The 19,345-nt window shown below is 39.3% G+C and overlaps 1 protein-coding gene across 6 annotated transcripts in view; it reads left to right on the top strand.

Annotated features, from left to right (window-relative positions):
* Window positions 1–18,213, top strand: part of SLX4IP (SLX4 interacting protein) — a 171,002-nt gene extending 152,789 nt beyond the window's left edge. For 4 of the 6 annotated variants that reach the window (XM_079126857.1, XM_079126860.1, XM_079126858.1 and 1 more), the window contains 2 exons: window positions 13,500–13,600; window positions 14,913–18,213. In XM_079126857.1, the coding sequence (XP_078982983.1) occupies window positions 13,500–13,600; window positions 14,913–15,639 (828 nt within the window). In that variant the 3' untranslated portion in view covers window positions 15,640–18,213. The remainder of the gene's footprint in view (window positions 1–13,499; window positions 13,601–14,912) is intronic. The other 2 variants (XM_079126862.1, XM_079126861.1) reach the window with 2 other exon arrangements.
* The last annotated feature ends 1,132 nt before the right edge of the window (window positions 18,214–19,345 follow it).

Genomic DNA, 19,345 nt, shown 5'->3' with positions numbered 1-19,345 from the left:
GTTGGCCTAAGGGCAGGATCCCTCTCATTCTCTCTTGGTAATGGTTCTCAAGGAACGTCTGCTGGGCAAGGCCTGGGAACTTGGCTTCAGGAGTAGCTATATTGGCTATAAACTTTAGTTATTTTCCTATAATTGTTTACTTAGCTCACTCTTCTACACCCACAGAAATGAGGGGGAGTGAACTAGTACCTGAGCTAAGGCCTAGGCGCCTTCCTCATGCTAGAGTCCTGGAGAACACAAATTCTTTTTCCTTCACTCACTCCCTCCCACCCCACCCACCCCATTTGGATCATCAATGTCTCAGTGACAATTTGTTAGAAAATCTGGAAGCATCTATTCAAAACTACTCTGCCAAGGGATTCTTTCAGCCTTCAGACAAGAAAGCCAGCTGCATTCAGCTCTCAGTTCTTAAAGGTAGTGCACAAAAGAATCGCTGTCTCAGATCAGTCAGTACAAAGGAGAATCCCCTTCCTTTGCTTCTTTGCATGGCAGAGCAAATGCAGCCACACTGTCCCCACTCCCCACCACACCAGGGAGGTCTGTTCTGCCTGCTGTCGGCATTTCTCTGTCCACTCCAGGACATTGGAGCAGGGCAGTCCTCCGTGTTGCAATTACTCTGTACAGAGTACCCATGTGCTAGGGATGTGGGAATTGTGCTGTGTACTTTGGGAAGAAAGGGCATTATTATGAAATGAGTCATTGTATTTTTCTTTCTAGAGTTTCTCATAAGAAATCTCTAAACCCTTGAGCCTCAGTTTTTAACCTATTGCAAGATATGAAACTAGAGAGCATTTTGGGGAGTTTATACCTTTAGTTGTTCTCCTCTGCCTCACCTTTTTTTTTTTTTTAAACTTGGAATTATGAAGAACATAAGGTAAATTTTTATTTCACTTAGCTGTGTTCTCTTTAAATAGTATTTTCTTGGGCTGGGGAGATAGCTCAGTTGGTAGAGTGCTTGCCTTGCAAGCACAGGGCCCTGGGTTCGATCCCCAGCACCGCAAAAAAAAAAAAAAAATAGTATTTTCTTTTTTACAAACCAAGTCTCTGTGTAGAGAGTATTGTCTTTCTCAGATGCACAGCCTGGAACTTTTGGGAAATTAAAAATTGTTAACTTCTGTTATTCTTTTATTAAAATTATATAAATAACCATAGAATTATATATATATATCTGGGGACATTTCAGGCACAGTACAAAGCTACTGTTTCATTGTGTGTTGGTTGCAGACTCTCCTTCTTGTAGAGGGTTAATTCCATGCCAGGAACTCTCCAAGGCACTGGGGAAACAAAGAAAAATAAGAAAATGCTTTTCCCCGCAAAGTGCTTACAGTCTTACAGATCAAGGGTACTGAAGAGTTTCCTGGTGATTTAAAAATGTAATTCAAATAGAGCCTCCATTTTTCCTAAAGATATTCAGTTAGATCCTTTCTATTATTCAGAAGGAACAGCCAAAAGTTTAGACTGACTTTTTTTTACTTTTGTTTAAGCTGTCAAAGTCTGTTCTCCTGTAGGAAATTAAAAAAATGATATGTAGGCTATTGCTGCCTTAAAATGGATACATGCATTAAGACATTTGGGTTCTTTGCCTTATGCTTCATGTGAGTTATGACTGAGACGTGAAAATAGCTACAGAGGTTCTGCAGAGGGACCCAACCACACAGGGCTAGACCCATACTATAGCATCATCTTAATAACAAGAGTATTACTGAGGTGTCTGGACATGGGACATTTAAGCACTAAATTGAACACTTCTCTTCAGTCAGACTGCTGTTTAGCATTAAACATCTCTTCCTAGTTTATGAATATAGGATTGAAGTGAAAATTAATCGCAAGCAACACCACCGTAGGTTGGGTTATTTTTATTTTGGCTTGTATTCCTCAGCTTTGTGTAATCCAACCTCTGTGGGCCTTCACCCTCCTCTCAATCAAATGGGTTAGGGGGAGGGTATCAAATTATCTCAAAAATCCTTTCTCACACAGAATTTCTACCAGAAGAAGGAGATGAAAATGTAGCTAAATAAAAACTATAAAATGATTTTGCATAAAAAAAGAGCTTACTGTTAAGATTTTTTAAATTGTGATGAAAAACATTTAGGGCAGAGCTGTATTTTACTTTGGGAAAGATAAATAGTAGTTATAAGGAAACATTTTGGCTTTAAACAAAAGAAACGGCTTAACAGTTTGTACACTGACTTCTATACTCTCCTTGATAACAGAATTTTTTAACTTTCATAAGAGAATATTTGCATAAATACAAATAAGATTCAAGAAAAGAACTCTGCTTTTTATACTAAAAAATAAAATGGTGGATAATTTTTCCAGGTTTTTCATAATATATTGTGGCCTTTAAAAATCCATTCTTCTCATTTCTTTTTGTATTTCCTAAACAATGCCAGTGGTGAATTACATGGAAGCCATTAAGAAGAGATTTCTGTGGCACTAGGAAAAGTTTCTTGAGTGGGCAAAGGCTATTTCCAAATTTCACATTTTCCAGTGTTCCAAACTTAGTTCTTACTTAACTTATTGCCAAAATTATACAACAAAATTTTAAACCCAAATATGCACAAAGAAAATAAAAATTACCCAAAACTCCTAACCCAAAGATAAACCTCTGTTACCCATCTAATATGTATCTCTCCATACCTCATACTCAAAAACTGAAGTAAATGGGCTGGGGCTATAGCTCAGCGGCAGAGCACTTTCCTAGCATGGCACTGGGTTTGATCCTTAGCACTGTATGAAAAAAAAGTAAACGAACAAGGTGAAGGCATGCTGTCCATCTACAACTACAAAAAAAAATGAAAAAAACTGAAGTCACTGTGTGTTTAACTAGAATTCTATTCATTTGTGAACTGTGCTTTTTTGTATCCATTTTTCTGTTGATGAACAGACTCCTCACAGACTCCTCATATGGGATATGTAAAACTTTAATAAGTAACTTTTAGTGAGTCTATCATTTTCCTGTCAGTCATGTTATTGCCAAATGGTAGAAATCTGTGTCCTCAGATCTGCTTTCCATAATGACTACTACTTTGGATTAAATTGGTGTTTTGTTTTTCTAATATTAGACAAATAGTTACTTACATTTCCTTTGGGTAGTCTTATGAATTATTTTAGTTTGTGATGTGAGGTTCTTTTTATTGTTTGTGTTGATCAGCATCATGCTATTTGTGGTCTTTAGGTTTCAGGGACAACCAAGCTCTGTCTGCTTCTTCTATAATGGGCCTCCTTGTCAGGGCACTCAGGACCATGAGATATCTCTAGGGACCAAACTCTCCTTTTGCCCTTTAGCAGGGGGACTTCACTAAGATCACTAAGGTAGTTGGGTTGCCTTCCTTATACTTCATTTGAGTGTGGCTGGACTGTGAAAATAGCTGTTGGGTTTCTGCAGGTGGCCCAAGCCATATAAGCTGAGTCCTCACCATAGCATCATCCAAGTAGGAGGATTACTGAGATGTCCTGATAAGACACAATATTTGAGCACTAAATTGAACACTTCTCTTAATGTCAGACTAATGTTAAAGAATTCTCATGCCTGCCACCTGTCTAGGTTGACAGCCCTCTCCTTTTCCAGGCAGTTGTGGCCAGGACTCAGGATCACAATGTGATCAACAGATAGCTAAGGGGCAGATTAGAGCAACACCCTCAGCAGATCCTGTGGATTGGCTGTTTCCCTTGAACAGGGGTGGGGACGATGGTAGCTACCATCCCCACCTGCCCTAATATAGACTAGCAGGTGGAGCAAGGAGAATACCAATAGTAGGGATGAAGATTTTTTTTATGGGTTAGTTTTTCTAGATTGTGACCCCGAAGATAAGAAAAAATATTTTTGGGGTAAAATCATTTTTTTAAAGATTAAGTGTACTTTGCCTGTTTGTTACGGTAAACTGGGGTTTTGTTCTCCTTTCCTAAAATAAAATTCTCCCAAATGTTTAACCAAGTATTCGTGAATGAGATATTTCATGTTCCATCCCCTGCGGGGGAACCTGCCCTTTGCTGAATTTGACTAGGATGGGAAAAATACACAGGATATATTATAGGATATATCTGGGTCCTCTAATCCTTTGTGGTTTTTTTTTTTTTCCTCATAAGCCTCCTCTTAGGTACAGAGACATGTAATATCTCCTTAATGACCCACTTGCATCATAGATTTAATTAGGAAAAACATCATGGGGAATAGAACAAGAGGAAAATATTATTAGAGTTAAAATATGAAGACCTGACTTTGACCATGGGCTCTTCCCTCATGCACTGGAGGATCTTAGGCACTTGATTTGACTTTTCTGCGCATCAGTCCCTGACTTATTAAACAGAGATAAAAGTGGTACCTACCAAGTAAGCTTTTCCAAGTTTTCCTAACAATCAAGTGAAATCATAAATAATAAAATGGCTTATAAACTCTAAAGCACTTAAGAGTATTATTTATCATTTTCCTTTTTCCTCAGAGAAAAATTAATTTAAGAGCCACGAACACCAGATTAGCAGACTGCTGTACTTCTTCCCCCCTGCTTGAAATGAGAAAAACACCTAACACTCAGCACCCTCATACTTGTTTGTTTCCATTTTCCAGCTCAGCTTCATTTTGCAGCTATAAAAACTGAAATACTCAAAAGTTAAGTGATAAGCCCCACATAACTAGCCAGTCCAGTGGGAGCTCTGTTAACCAGCATCCAGAGGAGGAAGAAGTATAGAGACCACCCAGCTTAAACACCGTTCATTTCCAGTAGCTGCCAGTAGAATTATGTTGAGATATGGCTACGGAGAAAAGACCCAGTCATTTCTCTAAGGTAATAGGAGTTGGGAGACAGCTGACTTCTCAGGCCTAAAGAAAAGCGCATGCTCCTCAGAACACCCACAGTGATAGCAGAGTTCAACACACAACTGGATTATGTTTGGAAAGTTCATTAGCAAACAGATGATTTAGAATTCAGTACTCACTTTCCCAAGGAAACTATGTCATGATGGGGATGAGGTTCCCAGACTATCCACAAAAGCTGTTACTATCATGAACTATGAGTCTTGGAAGGAGAGGGGACCTGACTGTCTGCGTTCAAGGAAAATAGCAAAAGCTATTCCTTCCATGTTCCTGGGCAGAGAGCCAACTCTGAGCAGAGTTCTGAAATGAGACAGTCATCTGTGATGTCTTCTCTCTGGCCTTCTGCTTCTTTCCCACCAGTGTCCAGGATACTCGGAGCCCCCTTCAGGCTGGCCTTACTCCCTTGGTGCCAGGACTACACCATACCTGCCTCTCCTGTCAGCCAGGTGAGATGTTAGGAGAGAGCAGCACCCTGAATGAGAGCTGGCTACCTTGCTGCCTGTGCTGGCATTTTTCAGCCCTAAACCTCTATCAGGGGAAAGCACTTTTAGCAGGCCACCCTCAAAGGTATGCCAGCTGTTCCTCCATTGAGCTTCTTTTTTGCATAGATATTTCCCTCTATTTTTAAATTAGAGTTTGTTAACCTATGAGTCATAAATTTCCTGAAAAATCTGTATTTTTATGTTTTTCTGGTCAAAGATAAATGACTTTTATCCAGTTCTCAGAGTGGTCTATGAACCTTACAGTGTCAAGTACTAGACCAGACTTGCACATTCTTCAGAATGCCTTAGCCCTTGTCACACTCTTCTGGCACAGAGACTCAAAAGTGGGAGATAAGGTTGATCAGAATTTATATTTAGGTTCTCAAGGGTAGGTGAATGTGAACTGGAAAATCCCTGTAAAACATGTACTTCCTGCAAATTAACTTCCTTAATTTTTTTTATCCTGATTTCATTTTTAGGGTAGCATTCTTTCAACTACTTATTGATTTTTTTATCTTTATATACAACTGTTTCATAGTCATCAATTCAAAATTATGAACTTTTTAAATTTTTTATTTTAAAGAAAACAAAAAACTAGAGTTATCACAACTAACCTGAGCAGCAGCAGCAGCAATCCTGGCTTTACTTTCCCTTAGAGTTCCATCCTTTCATGGGAAGACAGAGAAGTGAAGTACTTAGAGGATGAACTTGGGGTCAGAGTCATGTGGAGCAAAAGCTTGGACTTTCACTGTGGGAACTGGTCAGATGACTTGATCTTTTAGAGCATCAGTTTCCTTCTCCAGAAGTGGAGAAGGTCATGGGCATTTCATGCACACCAGTTTACCAGGTGCTGGTCCTTATACCAAGTTCTTTGCTGGTCTCCACCACTACCCTCATGGTCTTTAAAGAAACAACTTCAGTCTAGGAGGATTCATGAGGTGTGGCTTGTTTTTTGCATTTTACTCCCTTTATGCTTCAGTTCTGTTAAGTCAATACACATATACTTGACTGTATCTATCTTTTAACTGTTCATTATGATTCTATTCCCCCTGTTTTGTCCCTTTTACTTCCTTAATTTATTATCAAATAATTTAATAAAGAATTAGATATGAAATTTGAAAAAGAGAATTCTTCCTCTTTTTTAAGACACAGGCTTCTGCATGGCCATGCTGCATTGTGGTCTTAAGATTATGGTCATTCTTGAATTCATGTTTTAGGCTACTTCTCTGTAACTAACTCAAGTCTTTCATATCATCACATTTCAAAACACCCATGCTCCTGAAAACACTTAGGTATTGCACTAAAATATGAGAGTAACTTCTTTTGCCCTTCGATAATCACATCACAAAGCATTGAAAGTAATTCCAGTTTTATGCTTTAATATTATCGTTACCCCTAAATAAGCTGATACTATATATTTACTCTGCTTTTATTGTTTGCGAAAGGCCTTGTTTGCAGAGTACAGAGGGCTGTCGCATACAATAAACTTATTCAGTGCAGCAGACCTGAGAAGAGATTGTATCAGTCTTGAACCTTTTCATTTTCAAAGGACAGGAAAGCCAACTCAGAATGGTTTAGCAAAAAAAAGATTTTGGGCTCATATTCCTATAAAGTCTAGACTTCAGGTAGAGCTTGATCAGAGGAACAGAGAATATCATTAAAAGTTTCTCATCACTTTTGGCTCTGCCTTCCACTGTGCTGACTTCACTCTCAGCCTGTATTGTGCTGGTTGGTCCTGGTAGCTTTGGTCTTTACTTTCATGGCAGAAGAGAGCAGACCTTTGCTTTGAACAGTATGGGTCATGCACCTCTTTGAGCTAATGAATTCAGAACTTGGATTGACCTGGACTGAGTCAGGCCTATTTCCGAAGTCAGATATGGAGGCCTCCTGAACTGCGTGGACATTGGATGGGATGTTGAGTTGTGATTCCTCAGAATAAAATTCAAGTATTGTTTCCAGGAAATAAATGTGTATCCACTCTAGAGATATTATTTTCATTCTTTTTTTTTTTTTTTTTTAAACCAACAAGGAAACTGATGCTCAGGGCAGATAAGTCAGTTTTCCAGATCTCACAGCCGGACAGTAACCGAGGGGGGCACTGGAACCAAGGACTTCTGACTCAGAGTTCTGTCCTGCACATCTCCATCCATGACCATGACAGCACATGACTGTGGGCCACCAGGCAGGGAGGAGAGAATAGTGCACAGAGGCAGGCCTCCCAGATCCTGTTCTGCCCCAAACCAAATGTGTGGCTTTAGGCATTTCTTACTCTGTGTAGTTCTTGTTCTTCTCATCTGTAAAATAGTGAGGATGTCTTTCCTCCTGAATACTCAGTGAGGACCAGATGAAATGTCAAGAAGAGGGCGCTGAGAATCATGTAAGCTCTCCAGGAATGCAAGGCATCCTTTTTTTTGTTTTACAAACTCCATATGGTTTATGAAGGCATCAGATTTTCTCTTCTCAGTAATGTCAAGAAAATTTCTTCACGTACTTTATATACTTCACTGCATTTAAATTTCCCAAACGATAATGAAATGTCAATGAGAAACCAACCATCAGGGGATTGAGGAACTGGTCCTAGCACAAGCCAACAGTGGGTGTGAAACCATGGACTCTGGTTTCCCTCACCTTTGTGCTCTGCATTGTCCTGATTTGGTCAACTCTGTATGTATCATTCTAAGCAGATGTGATCATGAGGGATTGAGAAACAGTAACACTTTCAGTGTGCCCTAAGACTATTACATATTTTTTTGGTACTTGGGATTGAATCTAGGGGTGCTTAACCACTGAGCTACATCCACATTCCTTTTTGTATTTTGAAACAGGATCTTACTTTAATTGCTGAGGGTGGCCTCAAACTTCAAATCCTCCTCTCTCAGCCTCCTGCATCCCTGGGATTATTAGGCATGCACCACTGCACCCTATATGTATATTTATTCTAATAGTCTATATGTATTCTAATTGTCTGTCAATTTTCTACTTTTAAAAACTTACTGTTCGGTTATTATTTTCATTGGTCATTGTGTAAAACAGAATCAGAAGAACTGTATGTATTTAACCATGAGAAAACAGATCCAACTCTCAAAAGATAAAGTTGAAGAGTACCACATTACTGTAATTATTATGTTAAAAAAAAATCTTAATAGCATCAAAGAGCTTTTTTTCCTCTTATATCACCTTAATATGATATTTTACAATCCTGAAAGTAAGAGTTTGTTGGGACAGCTCATTAACACAGGTTTTCACCTTGGCGGTAAGGGTGTAAACTTAATTGTCAATGGACCTTTATTTTATTTATTTATATATGGTGCTGAGGATTGAACCCAGTGCCTCACACATGCTAGGCAAGTGCTCTTCCACTGAACCACAACCCCAGCCCTGTAATATAGACTTAGTATATAAAACATCACAGACATGATATATAAAATATCTCAGTATTTTCTATATTGATTCTCAGTATCTTCTCTGTTGATTAATGTTATGTTTTATATATTACATTAAATGATATATTATTATTGAAATTTAATTTCACCTATTTATTTTTTAATGGGGCTGTAGAAAATTTCCAGTTCCTTATACAGTTCACATGTTTCTACTGGAGAGTTCTGTTCTCCTTTATGATACCATTTCCTTCCCAACTCTGTGTCAGGTAGGCTTGGGCCCCAGCACTTCGCCAAAACCAGCTAGCTTACATCAAGGTCATCTTCCATTTAGTTGTCAGTTTCCACTCATAACCACTCAGTGCATTCTACAGTTGTCACTTTCACTAACATTTCATTTTTCACTTTCATTCTTCCCTTGCCTCTTGATTTTTGTTATTTTGATTTTTCTCTTTCCTTACCCATAGTTCCCTCATAGATCCTTGCCTGAATCTTCCTTATCTTCTCAACTTCGTTTTCTCGTGCAAACTCATTCCCTGATAAAGTTCATCCTGACCCATCATGGCATTAGACACCATCAGCTATCCCAGGTTGGTGTCTATAGCTCAGATTATCCTCTTCCAGAAACCCATACCTTAATTATCTGCTCATCATCTCCATTTAGATATCCAGGAGGATTCTAAAAGTCCTTGTGTTTGTGCTACTATAACAAGATGCCTGATACTAGATAATTTATAAAGAACAGAAATGTACTCTCACTGTACTGGAGGCTGGGAAGTCCAAGGTCAAAGCACCATCAGGTTTGTTGTCTGGTGAGGGTTTGGTCTCCCCTTCCAAGATGGCACATCATTGCTGCCTCCAGAAGGGAGGAATGCTGTGACCTCACATAGTGGAAGGCAGGAGGGCAAGTGGTGCAGACTAGTCCTGTTGAGGCACATCTTAAGGGCTCTACCTCCTAATACTATCACATTGGCAACATCTGAATTTTAGAGGGGACCCATTGAACCCATAGCAACATCTAGAACCAATTTCTTGGTTTTATTTTCCCCAACCTGCCCCTCCCCAGTATTTCCTCCAGTGACAAAGGGCACCTTCCTCTGTGCATTTAGTTATTAAAACCACAGACCTTGGACTCATCCTTTACTTCTCTCTTCCCCTCACTCCCATATCCACTTCACCAGCACATTCTTTTGAGCCTCTCTTCAACTTCTAGTCTAACCACTTCTCTTCACCTGTGCCTCCCCCAAGATCCATCATCTCTCAGTGGACTGTTGTGTCTCATCATTGGTCCCCCTGCCTCCATCCTTATCCCTCTAAGACACCCAAAGTAAACCTTTTAAAATGTCATTATTCTTTTCAGAACTTTCCATGGGCATAATATCCATAATATCGTCTTTCTCACTTTAATGAAGTATGTCATCATTAAAAAGCCATTCAGGATTTGCCCCTCCACCACCAGTACTTACTCTCTCTCTCTCTCTCTCTCTCTCTCTCTCTCTCTCTCTCTCTCTCTCTCTCTCTCTCTCTCTCTCTCACACACACACACACACACACACACACACACCCTTACCTGCTCTCTGACCCCTTGCCCTGGTTTTCTTGTCCCTTCACATTTCCAGGCATGTTCTGTCCTTAGGGCATGCACTTCCTCATATGCTCATGAAGCTTGTTCTTCTCTCAGGTTGCTGTACAAAACTAACCCTGCAACCTGCACAGCCTTCTCTGACCACTGTGTCCAAAATAACACCTCATGGATCTTTAGATATTTATTCCTTTTCATTATGTTGTAGCCTTCTGACACATTCTATTTTTATTTCTTATCTCCCCTATTGACGGACTCCATGAAACCAGGTCTTTTTCTGTGAGTCTACATCTTTTTCCCTAGGGGCCCAAGGTGTGACTACTACAGAGTTCAGGGTTGCCCTTTTGGATTATTTTGCTGGATTCTGCTCAGTTTTCAATACCATGTACCCCTAGAGCAGAAGTTCATTAATTTCTGGGTATAGGTATGCTCAAATTGCTGAGGGAGAGTATCTTTCTAGGTTACACTTTTGAGACCAGACCAGTGGATTTGTCCTACTTCTGTATTTTTTTGTTCTTTGTTTTGTTTTAAAATATTTCTTTGGTTGCTGGACTTTTATTTTTATTTATTTATATGCGATGCTGAGAATCCAACCCAGTGCCTCACACATGCTAGGCAAGTGCTCTACCACTGAACCACAACCCCAGACCCCCTACTTCTGTTTTGACACTCTTTGCAGATATAAAGTTTTATATCTAAAATTCTCAAAGTATTACAAAAAATTAAAATGAGGGTAGGGTCGGGGTTGGGCAGGTAACTAGGAATGGTATATACCAAGGAATGATATTTGTGGAATTTGATTCATTGGCCTAGACTAAGTGCTAATAGCTTCCAGGTTATAAAGAATCATTTATGAAGGCTCCAAGAGATCCCCATGATTAATCTCTTTCTTAAATACCTGAACCTCCATGGGGTGCTCACTCTGGACTTTGGATGGTCAACTGGTAGCTCTCTTTGAATATGTTGGGTTTGCCTGTATTCCTCTTAGAAGATGGTAGGATCATTATTCACACAGAATCTAAAAGTAGTTCTGTCATTCATGGAAGCCTTGGTTGCACTAGCAATGTTCTCAGCAAGCACTATATATTTGCACCTTGATTTCATTTTGATGCCAGATGTGAGAAGCATTAATAATCAGGATGAATCCCTTTGGGAAATTCTATTCCCAGGTGATAGCTGCTTCCTTAGGAATACTTGGGGGTAGGGAAGTTGGAGCAGAGGCTGTGATTTAGTGACAAAGGGGAGTGAATTGACCCTAGAAATGTAAGAATAAGAGATTTCTAATAAGACCTGACACTTCAAGGACTGAAGAAAGAGGCTAAACTTTTTTTTTTCCTGCCCACCCAGTCTTCACACAAACGTAAATATGCCTCCTCCTTCAACAAATTGGCAAATGTGGTTTTAATTTGTAAGCAAGAGATCTGCCTTGCCTTTCTCTTCCTCCTCTTTTTTCTTTTCTAAACGAAGTCACAGGTTTTGCACTTTTTAAACTGATCTGTTACCTTTTCTGTTGTTCCTTTTCTTCCAAGAACATTTTCCCCCATTGTTGTCAGAGGAATTTGGGATGAGAGCCGACTGCTTTTTCTTAAAGAAGTTTTTGAAGTTCCCAGAGGAAATACATGGTGCTCTTTAAGCTGAATTTTCAAAACAAATAAGTAAAGAGAGTGATCGAATCAAGTGTGAGACTTGAAGAGCGCATCCCTATCTAGGCACTGTACTTCATGTGGTCTGTGCAGAATCCATTGTTGTTATTTATGACCTTGTCTGCCTTCCATTGTGGACTTCTTCCAGCCTTGGGGAATTTACATCATTCCTAATAGCAAAAGGCTTTCTGGTTCCCACAGAGTTGTTCAAAGCCTGACTCATGCTCCTTATGTTAATTGTTCAGCTCTGAAAATACAGCACTTACAGGGTGTGGTTATAAGGGGGAAATCTACTGTACTTATAGGGCATGTTTAGAAGTGTTTCACACATAAATCTATTGCTCCCAATCTTTGTCAAAGTTAAAATGTCTCTCTGCCTCCCTCCTGTCACCAACTCTGATTTAACTTTTAAATTCTCTCTCTTTTTTTTTTTTTTTTTTGTCAACTAATAAATTTTAGGAAACAGAAAAACCAAAGGGGAACTACATCAAGATGCAATATAATTCAAAGCCTATAATACTCTGTTCACTAACTAGATATGACTTTGAGTGACATCGGCCCCAGCCTGAAGTCATCAGCACTGTTAGCAAGTAACTCAGTAGTATGGGCAGTGACTGAGTAAAAAGCTCTTCGTATCCACTTGGAGGCTTAACCCTAATGGCTGCCTTCTACCAGGTTCTCTGGGGCTATCACTGCTAATTCCCACGTAAGCCTGAATAAAGCAAGGACTTTCTGATAATCAACCAAAACTGTTCTTTGTGGTAGCCACATTTTTCTGGAATATGATGGGGAATAAGAGTGTCCCAGAAAATGAGAGACATCAACACCTTGTCTGACTTACCTATTTGGTAAAAAGGAAAATATCCAAAAGCAGACACAAACCAGTCAATGTTGGCAAAGGTTTGGAGACTTTATAATTATGTCCTTATGATGTTTCCATTGGTGTGTGAAAAAGTAGGCAGATAATCTCTTAATTATTTAAAAAAAAAAAAAAAGACCATGATAGTGGTTAGTATAAGGGGAAAACTCCTGGGATTTTTAGTAGCTAAGAATGACAAACTTGATTTTTGAAGCAACTGATATTAAAAGGCTCAACTCTTAAAATAGTAAATAAGTAATATTTCTATTTTTTATTAGAGCATTACAATTATACACAATATTTGTATTTCTGCAAATAGAGAAAATGTGGGGAATTCTCAGAATTACCAGAGTACTACCCACTGTGCACAAGTCTTCTCACAAATTTGCTACAGCCTGGCTTAGTGATTCTGGATTTTTGTCACTGTTTGAACCAGAGAGAGATACTGGCCAAGAGTTACTAGATGGTTTGGAATCAACATCCTTAACATGATAGTCTTGTATGTTTATGGTACATATTAATGCATGAAATGTATGTACGGGGAGTCCAAAAGAAATTGTAATTTGCCAAAAAGTCCTAGGTAAAAAAAGAAAGAAAGTTAAAATATCCTGTAACACTGAGCAGTTTCATTTACTCTTTACAAAAATAAATCTGTTCATCTGGGCATTCAGAGTGTAACTGTTTTCTCTCATGTTCAGCTAATAGATTTCTGGTTGAACTTTTGTTATCTTTTGGAGTAGACAGAAAGAGCTCTCCATGGAGTGTCTGATTATTTTGCTGAGTGTGCGGAGAGTCCACTTCCTCCCAGTGCAAAGCTCAAGAGAAATGTTCTGAAAGAAATGTAGGTTTAATTTTTCTCATTTTTGACTGTCTGTATGGATGGATGGATAATGTGAAATCTGGAATTAAACAAGGGGGCATGGAGTGTAATCCTCAGAGCTTGGCTGGCACTGATTTTGCCCTTGGTCTCACACTCGCCCTTCCCACCCTCCTGACACTGTTTTCCTTGCTCTCTGGACAGTGGGGGTAGAGTACTTGCTTCATAGGTGTGTTGCAAGGGGTAATTAATTGCAAAGTCTTTGAAGATGAAAAGCACCTGCTGGTAGTGAGTTTCATATAACTTTCAGGGTGACTACAGACAGTCCTAAAAATATATATATATACCTTTTCTAAGGTGCTTTTTCTAACTTTTATATAATGATAATCCTTGTGCCCCTGATAGCATCAGGAAGAACGTAACATACATATATGTGTATGTATGTTTGTATATACACACAAACACACACACACATTTGTTTCTACCCTAAGACTTAGCCATAATAAATATTTGAGCTCCAGTGTTTTGACTTTAATGGTTGAAACTTCTTACCATTCCCAGATTTCTTGCTATTAATTTCTTGCTAATGATAAGGTCTTTAGTCTCTAAATTTTCCTTGTGCAGTTTCTTTCCTATCCCTCAAATTTTTATCGCCAGAGTGAAGTTTACCTTGTCTCCTGAGTGTTCTGAAGAAAAAGAATTTAGATAGATAAATAGATAGATTAACACTCTCTTGACCACCATAATTGCACTTCCCTCTCATGGTGGCTGTCTGAATTTTTTTCCAAGTGCTATTAACTGAGTCTGACTTTCGTATGGTTAATGAACAAGCCTGACACCAGTTAAATGGTAGTTATATTTGAGTAATGGCCTGAGAATAATTTTTAAAATTCTTACTTTACTAACAAATTGAGTCAGTTTTTCTTTACTCACAAATAAAATTGTGTATATGCATATTTGTGCATATGTACACTTACCTAGCATAAGCTTTGGGTATATTTGAGCATCAGCTCCTAGAAAGAAAATCAATGCATCAAACATAGGCAGTATTCACTCTTAACATCATTGAAATGAATACCTGTTTGCCTTACTTAAGAGGACTCCATTGATAATACCAATCAAAAACCACAATATAACCCAGTATAATGGAAAATGTAGAGGTTATTGCCTAATACACTCTTGGATTTTTCTAGATTTCCTGGGGAGACAGGGTGAAGGCAGGTAGCACATATCACTTGTTGCAGAAGAAGAGAGTATGAGGGAGGGGGAATTTGAAGGAAACCCTGCCATTACAGCTTTGCACAGCGTAAAATCTTTTTTGTTCTTGTTGTTTTAGTGTGAAAAGAACAGAAACAAAAAGTAACGTCGTGAACAAATCACAGACCAGCAAGGACATTGTGGGAACATCTAGTGACTCAGTGATTGCAAAGGTAGCAAGGAGGAGGGATGATGGTCAGTCCTTCTCCAGTCCCTGGTCAGAATCCACAAGACGAGCAAAGGATTACATAAAGGCAGTGGAGTGCCACCAGAGGCTTCCTGTTCAAAAGCTGGAAAATGTTAATCAGACCCAGCCAGAAGACACTAGCAGCCAGCAAAAACCTCATCCTGGGGAGCAGTTAAAGACAGGGCTTCTAAGCAGGAGCCCTGTCTATAGCTGTGAGTCAGCATCACTAGGTCCAAAGCAAAGTCCACAAGTAGCCAAAACACAACAGAAATGCAGGAACTGTGGCTCTGCAGAAGATTTCGACCACCGCAAGAGAGTTTCTCTTGGAAGTGATCGATTAGTCCCAGGAGAAATAATAGTGGAGAAAAGCACAGCTGTCAGTGTTTTGCCAACTTTAGAGTTGTCAGATCCGGGGTTACTTTTGAAACAAGATTTGGCAAAAACCATGTCTAAGGAAGAGTTGCATGTTTTGGAAAATCTCCCCTCCAGACATCTTATAAAAAACAACCCAGGACAGGCACAGCAAACCGACTCAGCCACAAACACTGAAAGACTATCTGCAACTCAGGGCAGCCCAACCAAGAAAAGAAAGAAATCACAAAGGATTGCAAAGTCATAGTTGAGGATAATAGTGGCCAAATCTGTGACAAGAGAACCACATGTATAAATGCTGAGACTTAAAAGGAATTAGTTCGAAAGATTTTTTTGTTTGTTTGTTTCTGTCTTTATCACAACATTGGGGATCAAACCTAGGGCTTCACACATCCTTGGCAAGTCCTCTACCACTGAGCTGCATTCTCATCCTTCCGAGTAGCTGGGATTACATGCATGTACTACCATGCCTGGCAAAATTTTTATAAAAAATACATATCTACATTTGGATTTCCTTTCAAGCAATCACCTTCAGAAGGCTGTTTATTCTAATGCTATTTTCTCATCATATTTCATAACTGTCTTCAGAAATTTTATTGATAAAGGGCCATCCACCTTGCTGGAGAGGAGACCATTTATGCAAGGACTGCATGAGGAAACCAGTCTTTGTGTTCCTCCTTGACATGTTACCATGCCGACCTTGTGATGGGACACATGAATACAGTGCCACATGCTGCAGTTAAGTTCTAGGGGTATAGTAGATCCTCGTGTTCCTCAGCTCAGAAGGGGACAGTGAAAGAAAAAGCCAGTGGTTCTGAATCACTGAGACCAGCATCATTGGAAACATGAATTAGAAATGTGGATGTTAGGCCCCACCCAAGACCTATAGGAAGAAGCTCTTGGTGACTCTAAAATATGCTAAAGCTTGAGACTAGTTGAAATCTCCCTCATGTTTATTTCCTCCAGCCTGGCTCCCATGGCCTCCAGCTCATCAGCTGGGGCTACGTGTGGACATGTACACCCTTATATTCCCTCAAACTTATAAAACACCTGGGTTTGGTGAATGAGTCACTCTGTTCCCAGATTCTACAGTATGACAGCCACAGCATTGAGGGAGCTGTTACTTACACTTATAATTGTCGGAAGTTTACAGATAATTTATCCCAGCATTAGGGGAAGAAATGGGAGAGGCTTGTTCTTACTTGTAGCTCAGGCCTATCCTTTTCCCTGCCCTTTCTTCCACCTCCAAGATTTTGGTTAGGTTCAGACTAGAACCCAAGAGGAACTAAGCGGCCAGAGTTTTGATTCCCATTTGAAAGACTTCACAGGCAATTTAAGTTTCTTCTGTGGTCTCAAACTTGCTCTCAAAAAGATAAGCCCTTTAACAGGTCAGCCTGAAAGTTTAATCTGGGCCTTACTTGTCTAGTAGAAGATGGAACATTTGATTTTGGAAATTTTAAACAGTTTCTGCAGAAGAAGGTTAAAGTCATTGGAAAAACAGGACATTTCAGGACTATTCACCTTAAACACTTTGAGAATAAAATCACAGTTTCTGAGAAATAGCTTTCTGAAAGATATTTGAAATACATTACCAGAAAACACCTGATGAATTAAAATCCTGCTGGTAGCAGTAGCACACTCTTGTAATCCTAGTGATTCAGAGGCTGAGGCAGGAGGATATCAAGTTCAAGGCTAGCCTCAGCAACTTAGGGAGGCCTTAAGCAATTTAATATCTCAAAATAAAAAGGGCTGAGAATGTAGTGGTGATAAAGTGCCCCTGAATTCAAGCCCCAGTATAAGAAAGAATGGAGCGAGAGAAAGAAAGATCCTTGTGATTGGCTTCATGTGGTTGCATCTGATGAGACATAAACTTAGTTAACTTCCAGATTAGTCAAGGACAAGATTAGACAAGATAAGAGTCTGAGGTCTAGGTGAAGCCTCTTTTTAGAGGGCTTTGATTCTCAGTGTTAAAGAATGAAGCAGTCACTCAATTTCATCCTAAAATAAGAAAGAAATCTTATTTAAAGACCACCAATATGGCTTTTTTTTTCTGCTTACCAACAGGTGATCCTTTGAAGTAATATCTCCCCTAAGTATTAAGGAAAATCAAGGGTATTCCCCAAAGTGTTAAAATTAGCAGAAAAGCCCAAGAAAATAAAATAGCATGTGGATGCTGTTAGTGCTTTCTCCAACTGCAAACTGTCTCTCCCAGTATCTGCTTTCTCCACTTGAATTATACTGGGTGAAGCCCACCCAAAGGGAACCATATATCCCAGCACCATTTGTGGGTCATGAGGTTCAGTTATGGCCAGAAAACGTGACTGCTGGGTGTAGATGCTATTGCTTAGGTGTTACAACATCAGCCTGGAAACCTGTCCCCTTCCTATGCACCCACAACCCCCAACCTAGCCCTTCTCTGTCCTTTCTTATTCCTTCCTAGCTATGTCCCTTATCGTAACTGATTTCAACCAAAGAATTCTAAATAGGTAAAAAGGGAGCCCAACAGAATGCTTATAACCTCAGTGGAGCTGATTCTGCTTGTACAGTCGGGTTAGACTCTCAGAATGGAAACTGCCTGAGAAGGTATTTCACTAGTTAGCCTGCGCTTGATGGTTAAGACAAATACTTAAAATTATTTTCTTTCAAGAAAAGACTTGGCTTGAGTGTTTGTTATATTTGGAGAAAAAACAATTACTGTGATCTACTAAGGAAAATAGCATCTTTGGGTTGCAGATAGATGTGATCTTTGTCAGACTTCACATACAATGGGTTTTAACAGGATTAACTGGGAGCGACTCAACTCCCACACTATGGCATATGTTTGAGGAATTTTGCCTTTAAGCACTTTCCTTCCACATATCTGAAACACCCCTGGATCTCTTGTTACTTGAGTGGTTGTCTGATTCTTTAGACATTTAGACATACTAAGAGGAAAATGGATGTTGGGGTTCTTTGCAGATTACTAGATGGATATGAAAAGTTCTCTATTGTTGGAAATAGTGTTTTGACACTCTTAATAATTTTAATTTAACATCTGAAAGTCTGAGACCCTGTCGATATTTATAGTAGAAAAGAACAAATTCTTCAACCCCTATACTCCAAATGATATTCAAGTCCCTGTGATTCTGATACTTGGAACAGATTTGGTCTAATTTGATTAATGTTATAACTTTTTCTCAGTACCTTGGGTTTAAGCTATCTTCATCACCTCCATGTTCTTCTAAATAACTTTTTTTTTTATTGGTACCAGGCTTGAACCCAGGGGTGCTTATTCACTGATGCACATCCCCAGCTCTTTTTTATTTATTTATTTATTTCTTAGTCTTGCTAAATTTCTGAGGCTGGCCTTGAACTTGTGATCCTCCTGCCTCAGCCTCTGGAGTCTTTGGGATTACAGGCATGGGCCACCACTCCTGGCTTAAATGACATTTTAATAGGTGCATTTTTTCCTCTTTAACATTCACATGCAAGCAAGGTCTGGGGACATGTGATTTTTCTCGTACACCTTTTTTTCTCTTTGCCCTGGGGCTTAACCATCATCTGGACAAATATGTATATGATTCGTTAAATACAAAGGAGCAAACATTTGTGGAGAATGGAGTGCAGCAATTTTTCCCTTATTATTTTATTCAAGTAGTGTGAAAAGTATATTGCATTATTTAAAAAGTGAGTCTTCTAGACTGAGAGTATAGCTTAATGGTGGAGGAGGCGCTTTTTATGTGCAAGGCCCAGGATTTGATCCCTGGCACCATGCACGTGCACGTGCACATGCACACATACACACATACAGACTCAGAAAAAAACCCTTTTTATGATTTATGGAGAATATGGCTTAACTCTGAATTAAATATCCTAAAGTATATCTGGGGGGCGACAATGGGATCACAGCATAATTGTTTTCTTTTTGCTGTCATGTTTGGATTTTGGCATGGATTGTTGTGCATGTCGGTGGC

Source organism: Sciurus vulgaris (genome assembly GCF_902686455.1).
Source record: "Sciurus vulgaris genome assembly, chromosome: 2".
Lineage (NCBI taxonomy): Eukaryota > Metazoa > Chordata > Mammalia > Rodentia > Sciuridae > Sciurus > Sciurus vulgaris.
The sequence above is the reverse complement of the archived record's forward strand: the minus strand, read 5'-3'. Positions and strand labels throughout refer to the sequence as shown.